Genomic DNA, 9,433 nt, shown 5'->3' with positions numbered 1-9,433 from the left:
GGCCTTGAACTCAAAAATCCACCTGCCTCTGCCTCCCAAGTGCTGGGATTAAAGGCATGTGCCACCATCACCTCCCGGCCTGCCACTCTGCTTTCAAACATTGCCTTCCCCTGTCACTCTGGGTCCCCCAGGCCTGGCACCCAGGAACTATCCACTTACTAAACAATTTACGGCAGACAAGGAGCGAGCTGCCTTTCCCTATCAAGCCTCATAAGCTCCAAGCCGTATCCTAGAGCCACACCAGGGAGTCAAAGCTGCCGGTGGGGAAGTTTAAACCTAAAGCCCCATGCCATATCCTAGAGCCACACCAGGGAGTCAAAGCTGCCGGTGGGGAAGTTTAAACCATAAAGCGAGATTCTTGGCATACAATGGATTTTTCCCCTTTAGAGCCATGGGCACTGTGAGCATGCCTTCTGTTCTTGTCTTTTGTGCTTTTCCTCCTGCAGGCTCCCACATGCTTGCTGGCTTCCATGGCAGGTACTAGCTCATCTCCTATGACACAGGCTTCCTGAAACTGCTTTTTGGGTATCTTCAGACACTGCCGTAGCTTCTAACTGCTTTCCTGGATAAAAATTTCTGTCCAAATGGCTGTTGTGGAAAGGCAGAGAGACAGTGCACTAACTAGAATGTCCCCATGACTGGACTCCAGCCATGTCTTTACAGGAACTTTGCACTAACCTGCCGATCTCAAGGTCCTTCTTAGCTTCCATTTGAAAAGGCTCAGATATGTATACGTGAATGAGGATGTCATGTACCGCCGTGTGTATATACGGAGATCAGAGAATAACTTTTGGTTCTTTTCCACCCTTAGTTCTGGGATTGAACCTAGGTCACCATCCTTGTACACAGCAAGTGACTTTATCCACTGACCAATCTCGCTGGCCCCCACTGTCTGATTTTCAACCACTTAGCTAACAGATATTGAGAAGATACTGTGCTTATGGCACTGAGCCAGACAGATGTGGTTTTTACGCTCAGAGCCTGGCCAAGAAAGAATGGGCACCCATCATGCCAGACAGCAGAGCATGTTATCTGGAAGCAGCGCCTTCCCAGCTGGGAAGGCAGGCAGAAGCATCGATGGGAGGGGTAGAAGTCTGGGGCTAATTCCCTGAGGCCAGTGGGTCTGTCCTGCAATTATGTCACCTGTGAGCACTTGTGTCTCTGCACCTACTGCCTCTAGCTCTTCTCTAGAGTGCATTCTTTCCATCTAGACCATGCTCCACTCATTGAGCCTAGGACGCCATTCTGAAGCAAACCTTGCGCCTCTGGAAAATCAGTACAGGTGACTCATGCCAGCCACTGGGCCCCGTAGGCAATGGAGCTGAGTGTAGGAAATGCCAGGCAATAGACCACAGCCATGGCACAGGCAGGGCATGGCACAGGCAGGGCTTATGAGCTGCAGAGGGGCACTTTGTCCAGTTTACTCAGATTATGGCCTTGACAGCTGGATAGGAATTCCCACCCTGCCTCACTTGAGTTTGAAGGTTCTCTTGCTGTCAGCCCTGGCTCTTTTTGGAAGGAGGATACAGAACTATGTCCCATGGTGCTTTCCAAGGCTGAGACAGAAAAAAAGGGGGAACAGATTGGGAGGAAATCTGACAGAGAGCTAAGTAGAAGAAGGCAGATGTGTGCACATAAACACACCTGTTCTGGGGAGAACGAGGCAGTGAAGTGTTAACCAAGGTAACTAGGAGAGAGGGGGAAGATGTCCCAGGATGGAAAATCTCAGGCAAGTCAGCCAACCACAGAGCCACAGGACCATGCCAAGGCTACACAAGGTAAACTGGGTGTGGCGGCACACACCTGTAATCCCAGTATTCAGGAGAACAGGAGCGGTTCTGGGTCACATCATGCAGCACACAGCACAGCCCCTCTCCAAACAGACTCTGCAGCGCTGGCCACTGATGTTTGCGATGTGGGACTGGGGGCTCACAGGCCTTCACTTGGACTCATTCCTGAGCGAGGCTTTCAAAGTTCCATGACTAAAGCATAATATGGCTCAGTGAGAGAAATGCAGCATGGTAGGGAAGAACTCTCTCTCTCTAGCTGCCTGTCCAGGCGGCCTGACCCAGGGACAGGGTGAAAGAAGGAGAGAGAAGATGGCCTCGGCCGAATGGCTAGGAGCAGCTCTCTCCTAATCTCAGGCCACTACTCTACGTGGAGTCTCATTTCTTTCCGTTGGGGTATGCTGTGTGAAACTGTCTCTGTCCTTCCTCACCTACCCAAGGCATTCTCTGATTGGCTTTAATAAAAATCTGATGGCTACTTAGCTAGGCAGGAAGTTGAAGGTAGGACTTCCTGGGAAGGAGAAAGGCAGGAGGAAAGCCATTTAGCCAGGAGACATGGGAGGTGGCAGACATGATCACGAACCTGGAAGGTATAGCTAGCCACGTGGCAGCATGGGGCTGGGTAGTCGGGTCGACTTAGATGAGCTGGTTCAGAGTAGCCAAGGCCTAAGGCTTTGAAATACTAAGAGGTCTCTGTGTGGCTATTTGGGAAAAACCTGGGGGTTAAGGAATAATTGCCACCTATCCATTTCCAGCATTAGTATATATAGAATATTAATAATCTTTAATTGTTGCCCAAAGAGGCACCATTTATAACTGTTTAGTCCAGTTCTTCCTCTCAGCCCCACGCTCCCAGAAATAAGACTCAGACTCAAAGTATACTTGTAAACACCTTGGCCATATAGCTAGGCTCTACTCTTATCACATCATAAATTATCCCATTTACTTTAACCTACATTCTCCCACGTTATCTATGCTTAGATACCATGTGTCCATCTCATCACATCTTCCCTGGTGCATCTCTGGTGCCTGGCTCTATCTCAGAATTCTTTCTGCCTCCTGGATGTCCCACCTTCTAGTCTAACATTTCCTATAGGTTTTTTAATTGGCAGGTGATGCATCCATACAATACATTCTCTCTACATCTTTCCCCCACGGCTGAGGAATCTTGTATGCCACATCTTCAAGGTGTCCACCACAGTAGAGGTGTAAGAACCCATTTCCCATGTTGCCCAGGTCTCCCTGCCATTCCTGGAGAATAAGCACACACCACACTGCAGTCTTGAATCAGGAAGCACTTACCAGAAGTGTTTAATCCTCACAAAGGCTTGGGAACCATGGTGGGGCTAACCCCAGGGTGGACAGAGGGGACTCTGGACTGAGGCCATTCATTATTTCCCTTCCCCCTCCCCACCAGCGGGGAGGCCAGACACAGGGACAGGCCGCCATGCCATGAGTTGCCCACTTCTGTAGTCCACAGTGCCCTTGTCCCTCCCTGGTGTTAGTGGTACCCAAGGCCTTTTCAGAAAGGAAAGGGGACACGATCTTGGTTTAGTGGCCCCCTGCCCCTGTCATTCTGCCTGTTCAGGAGGGTTGACCAGAGTCTAGAGACAGACCACGACTACGTCTTCTATGTCCCGCTCACTCTCCCTTGGCCTGGACAGGTCACTGTAAGGGAGGGGGCTGCTTGTCCTGGCAATTAAGCTGAGGCTTCTAAGAACAGCCTGCAGTTCTGAAAGAGGATAAGGCTAGTCTTCAGCTGAAGTTTCATGGAGGAAGCCCTAGTGGGTAAGAGGGAGGGCTGGGAGGAACCACAAATGCACTTGTCCTCAGGGCCCAGCCTCCTCCCTGGCACTCCCATCCTCCACAGGGTCTGTAAACAAAAGCCTACTGAAAGGAGCAGGCTGGGCAAAGGCACTCTACAAGCTCTAGCTTTCAACAGCACCAGCCAGGGAGCCCCAGGGCACTCAGGCGGCTACAGTGTAGGAAAGAAGGGGCTCTCTGCCAGCACTATCAGATCCTGCCACTAGCTGGAGGGAGGCAGAATTCTTATCCCCACCCAATTCCAGTGGGAGACTAGCTCAGCAGCCATCAGGAATGAGGGTCTGTAAGGCAGTAATAGCCAGTATTCCAGTCGTTCCAGCTGCATCTTGTACCTGGAGCAAGACTGGCTCAGAGTCCCACCTTCTTCCGTTTTTTTCCCACCAACCTCTGGGGTATGAAGAACCAGACAGCACCAGATGTCTAAGGAGAAGGCCAAGTGGTTGGGGCTGCTTTGGGCTGCTTTGGCCATCATGTCCGGCCAAGGCAGAAAGAATGGCTCTTGCCCCACCTGTAGGGAGGGCTGGCCCAGAGGAGGACAGGTTGGTAACAAGGAAAGCAGACTGTAGGCAGGCTTCGACTTCATGTAAACAAGGTAGCGGTGTTCCTTGTCAGACCACCGTGGTCTGCTGCAGGCATGCGATGGTTTACATGCTGAGATGAGAGTCAGATCCTGCTGACTGGAATTCCGGCACTAAGACTGGAATGGAGGCTACAGGGTAGGGGGTCTGCTGAGGGTCTGATGTGTGACCCAGTGCATGGAAAAGGCCAAGTTCCCCTTGGCACAGGAGCAGACGGGTGGGCATCTGCAGGTCCTGCCCACCAAGACCCTGCAGCTCAGGAGATCACACAATTGCTGCTCTTGGTGATTCCTTTACCTGTGGAGACAAAGCGCAGACATGAGGGGCATAAGTAACCCAAGCCCAACCTTGAATCATCCATATTCTGAGTTTGTCGTTCAGGACTAATTCCTCTCTACTGCTGATCTGGAATCCAGGTCAACAGGGAACCCAGGAAAGTGAAAGTACTATCTGCTTCAGTGGCCTAATCACCATGATGAGAGGATCCCCAGGATTGGAGACATCAAGTGATCCACATCTCCTGACCAAAAAGACAGGGGACTATAGAGTCAGCCACCAATGACTTAAAGATCCTGTCTCTAGCAGCTAAATGTTGTAGGCAGCTTTGCGCTCTCAAAGTGGAATCAAAGGCATTCCCAGGGATCCTCACAGGACAGGATGGGGGTAGCAAGGATGAGAGCCAGAACTATTTTTTTGCCTTATTGCAGAGCTGAAGCAAGCAGTAGCCCTGTTCCTCATTGGTCAGAGCCGGGCCCTGGCCATCTAGTTCAGCCTTAGGACTGTCTGCCTCTCAGGTAGCTGAGTTATAGAAGGGCCCAGGGGAGGGCCAGCTGCCTGGTGGGCAGGGCGGTCACACTGCTATGAGGTGACCCAGGGAGAGGCTGAGGTTGGGAAGGCTGCCTTTCTCTAGAGTGGCCTTTCTTCCTCCTCCATAATCCTAGGAAAAGGCGCCAGCAGTTTTCATGGTTGAACCCTGCTCTGACCTCTGGGGAAGGGGAGCTGTGAGGCTGCCCTGACACCTCTGGCTGGCCCTGGAGGCAGAGTCCACAGCCTCAGAAGGCCTGCTGCCTGCTTTTCCCAGGTGGGAGCCTCTGTGTTACTTCCTGCCTATTCCCCCTTCTACAATACAGACAATCTCCCTGGCGCTCACACCACCTTCTGTATCACTTCAACTGTGAATTTAATTAAGGTGACGCTGTCTCTTGTGAGTTGTAGTAGCAGGAGAGACACTGGGCAGTGTCGAGGCTAGGCAGGGCTGCTTCAGCCCCTTTGTGCGTCCCTATGCTTTGGAAGGGCACACTGCCCAGGTCTGCTGTCTGTGCTCCACCAGACACTGCCTCACTGGGGCTACACTGAACTCACACCTCAGGACCTACTGCAAAAAACTACCTGAGCCCCTCCTCCCAGGTATCCCCTAGACTCAGGCAGATGACTGCCCAGGGGGAGGTAGAACAGGAAACCAGCAGCCTTCTGTGGCGATGCTGAGGGCGGTGTCTGCTACAGCTCTGTGAAAGTCATTAAATTCTACCACCCTGGAGCCCCTTGCTGCAGCAGCAACAGCGGATGCAGTTGCCACTTCCTCTCCTCAGTGGCTTTTTCTGTTTGCTTTGGCCCGGTAAGCAGCTACCCAGTACCTCTCCAGAGGAAGTAGCATTTTGGAGGCAGGTAAGCAAAATCAACCTCTGGATCCAAAAACAGGGCAGGAGTGTGCCAAGGGCACGGGGGCACCGACAGAGCCTGTGCTCTGTCAGCCTCTTCCCAGAGGAGCTGGCCTTTAGCAGGACCTGACCCTTCTGTTTACAGGGTTGGACGCAGTCTGCAGGTATCCCTCAGGGTTCACTGCCATAACCCTGACAGAGAAACAGGCTTGAGGAAAGTCAGTCATTTGTGTCCCATCACTCCCTCCATGGTCATTTTACAAGGAAACTACCAAGGGCAGGCGCCTCAGACCCATGCAGATTAAATGTGGAAGAATTACACCAACCAACCAAACTATTTCTTTTTATAAAGTATGTTGGCAGGGTAGTGAATGGCCCAAAGAAGATTTATGGGAGAAAGCCAAGCTACCAAGAGGATTAGGACTGCTGAGCAGTGGTGACACATGTCTTCAATCCCAGCTCTCGGGAGGCAGATGTAGGTGGATCTCTGAGTTCAAGGCCAGCCTGGTCTACTGAGCGAGTTCAAGGACAACACAGAGAGACCCTGTCTCAAACAAACAAACAAACAAACAAACAAACAAACAAACCAAACCAGAAAAACTAAACCAATCCAAAACAAAAGAGGATCACCAGCCTGAAGCCTGGGAAGAGGAATGAGGAACAGCAGGGAGGAGATGAGGCATGCAAGCATGATGTGCAGGAGGACTGGGAACGCCTCAGCCTGGGGCACATGGATGATGGCCAGCAGAAGGTACCTCAGGAGAAGGGGCAGCAATACGGAAAGTCACCACAGCGCTGTGATGACAGTAGGACCCCTCTTTTACAGCTTTTAGGGCATCATATTCTTTCTATCTGGAACATTCTTTCCCTGATGTCCATGTGTCCTTAACCAATGAGGTGTCCCCTGGCCATCTGTACAGCAGTGACAACAATCCCTGCCTGCCTTCAACTGTCTCTAAGGCAATGGCACCACAAGAAAGGGCTTCCATTCATTCCACTCCCTGCTTAATTTAGAACGGTGCCCCACAGAGCAAACACTTCCAAACAAGTAGGCAATGTCGAGATAGTTGGAGTTCAGACCAATACAGACAGCGCTGAGTGAAGCAAGCTCGCCTAGCACCTCCCTGAGAGTGACCAGGGGCCCAAGCACCTCAGAAGAGCTGGAAGGACAGTACAGCTGATCTGGAGAGACAATTCAGCAGCTGAAAGCACTGGCTGCTCTTCCAGAGGACCTGAGTTCAAATCCCAGCACCACATGGTGGCTTGCAGACACCTGTAAGTCTGGTTACAGGGGACACAATGCCTTCTTTTGAACCATACAGGCACCAGGCATACATGCAGTGCACATATATACATGCAGACAAAATACTCATATATATAAAATGAAACAAATCATACATATGTGAACCGTACAGCTGCCTCATCTCTGGAGCACAGTTTAGCTTACCTCAGCCACATGACCAGCACCCTCTGCTGGTCACAGGGCTCAAAATAATCAGATCTGACTACAGATTCCACACACCAGCTGAGGTCTGACCCATGTTCCTCAGAAGTAACACTTGAGTTCCCAAGAATGTGGCCACAGATTCTCAACCCAGGAAGCACTTCCCCACCAGTCCACCCTGATGAGGACTCATATTTCCAGGACACCAAAGATCACTAGCCCCAAAGAACAACACAGAAAAGCCTGAAGCCCCCAAATCCAAGACCCTAGTAGCTACAACTCTAAAACCAGAGATGGTATCATCTCTGGGTCTTCTGATGTCTAAAGGACACTGGGAGATGGGGACATCTCTAACCTTCTGAAAACAGCTGCAGCTGCTCCGAGGCATCTCGGAGCATAGACTATGACGCCCTTCCCTCAGCCTGTCTGTGGACACATGGGTTGGTCTTTCTGGAGTGCAAGGATCGTGTTCATGGTACCACCATCAGGGAAGCACTTGTAAAAACCACCTTTGTTCTGAGTGACAGAATTCCACATTATGTCTCTTTAACACTTGAGCTTTGCCTGAGTCTCCTGTAGCAAACTGCATTGGTGCTGGTCTGAAGACCCCTGCACTGGAGAGCTCTGTGGGGGAAACCAAGGCTCCTGTTCAAAATGCAGATACCTACACTCAGTGCTTCTTGACCTGTTAATGCATCTGTCACTGTGTGGGCTAACCAGAGAGGTCGTCTTCCACAGAAGCCCTGGGGCCAGCATATTCTAAGCTAAGACCAGTGACAGTATTCACATGTTGGAGACGCTGAAATCCACTATTTTGTTACATGAATTTCTTTGATCCTGGCATTCCTGTGCTATGCTTCTGATTTAATTTAGTGTTTAATTTTAAATACTTGCAGTGGGGATCAGCCAGATGAACTGGACCTTCATGAAGACAGCTGTGATAAAAGCTTTAGTTTCCAAAGCTTTCTCTCCTGTCAGCACCGCCAGCATTCCACATTTGCTGGACACCACAAATCCCTTAGTTTTTACGTGTATGGTCAATGTCAGCCAGAGAATGGTGGGTTTTTTTTGTTTGTTTGTTTGTTTATTTTTTTAATGCAGATTTCTGAGCACAGCCCAGCAGTGCAGACTCTGGATTTCTAAACAAGGATGCCCCTGGCAGTGCCTTCCTGAGACTACGAAACCTCTGCCCCAGAGAGCGTGTACAGGCGCAGGTGGCACGCGGCCAGGAAGGCGGCAGCTAATAGCAGTGCAGGGGCAAGGTTTAGTTCCAGCAAAAAAAAAAAAAAAACCTGCAAAGGACACCCAGCTTCAGCCACTAGAGGGAGCTCTGGGTCTTCAAACTGCCAGGCTGGTCCCATTATGCACCCCTACCCCTAGCCCCAAAGCAGGCAATTCCGTGAGATTCTCCCCAGGGCCACACCTGGGTTTGCAAAAATTTGCATGTTGTTTGACAACTCTATACTTCTTATCAAGCAATTTTACAGGCTGTCAGCTCTCGGCTTTGCCTATCTTTCTCTCTTTCGCCCACCCTGTCATCCACCCACGTTCTCTCTGACAAGAGGGTACAGAGACAGATAGGACAGTCAGCATCAACTCAAAGGGACCTCAGAGGCCCTCCCCAGCTCACCCCTCCTCCGCTAGAAGGGAGAGGGGAGGGCAGTGATCAGGCCAGCACCGTCTGTTGATGCTTGAACGCTCCCTGTGGGAAGGGGATTCCTTCCCTGGATGGAGTCTTTCTCTGAGGAAGAAGCTGAAGTGGTTCCAATCCAACTCAAGCTCCAGCTCCCCCAGGATTGGAGCCCATGCTGTGCTGTGAGGCGTTGTAGTCAGCTGCTCAGCGGCTGCCACCTTGAAGAAAGGAACCGGAGGCTCCTCAGCCTGGGGCTGGGGCTGGGGTGGCAGGGTGGGGGATGAGGGGTAAAGAAGGTTGAGGAAGGGCCTTTGAGGAGAAACTCTGCTTTTCAACTCTGCCTTTGAGCAAGAATGAAGCAGGGGCCAGAGGTCTTTAGAGAGCTGGGACTTCAGGGCCTTGGTGAGGGTGGCAGGGTATGTGTGTGTAGGGAGGGTGGAGGGTGGCAAGGTATGTGGTGGGATGGCAGGGTATGTGTGTATGGGGGAGGGTAGCAGGGTATATGTGGG

General features: G+C 51.2%; 1 protein-coding gene across 2 annotated transcripts in view; it reads right to left on the bottom strand.

The window, feature by feature from the left end:
- Window positions 1–3,069: 3,069 nt before the first annotated feature.
- Window positions 3,070–9,433, bottom strand: part of Fam83f (family with sequence similarity 83 member F) — a 28,782-nt gene continuing 22,418 nt past the window's right edge. Inside the window, exons 5-6 of one of the 2 annotated variants that reach the window (XR_004112859.1) lie at window positions 8,970–9,142; window positions 3,070–4,486 (exon numbers count right to left, since the gene is read on the bottom strand). Coding sequence is in view for 1 of the 2 variants with exons in the window: in XM_031349865.1 (XP_031205725.1) it covers window positions 4,446–4,486 (41 nt within the window). In the remaining variant the exon portion in view is untranslated. The remainder of the gene's footprint in view (window positions 4,487–8,969; window positions 9,143–9,433) is intronic. The other variant, XM_031349865.1, reaches the window with a different exon arrangement.

The sequence above is a fragment of the Mastomys coucha genome, unplaced genomic scaffold (assembly GCF_008632895.1).
Source record: "Mastomys coucha isolate ucsf_1 unplaced genomic scaffold, UCSF_Mcou_1 pScaffold11, whole genome shotgun sequence".
Taxonomy (NCBI): domain Eukaryota; kingdom Metazoa; phylum Chordata; class Mammalia; order Rodentia; family Muridae; genus Mastomys; species Mastomys coucha.
The sequence above is the reverse complement of the archived record's forward strand: the minus strand, read 5'-3'. Positions and strand labels throughout refer to the sequence as shown.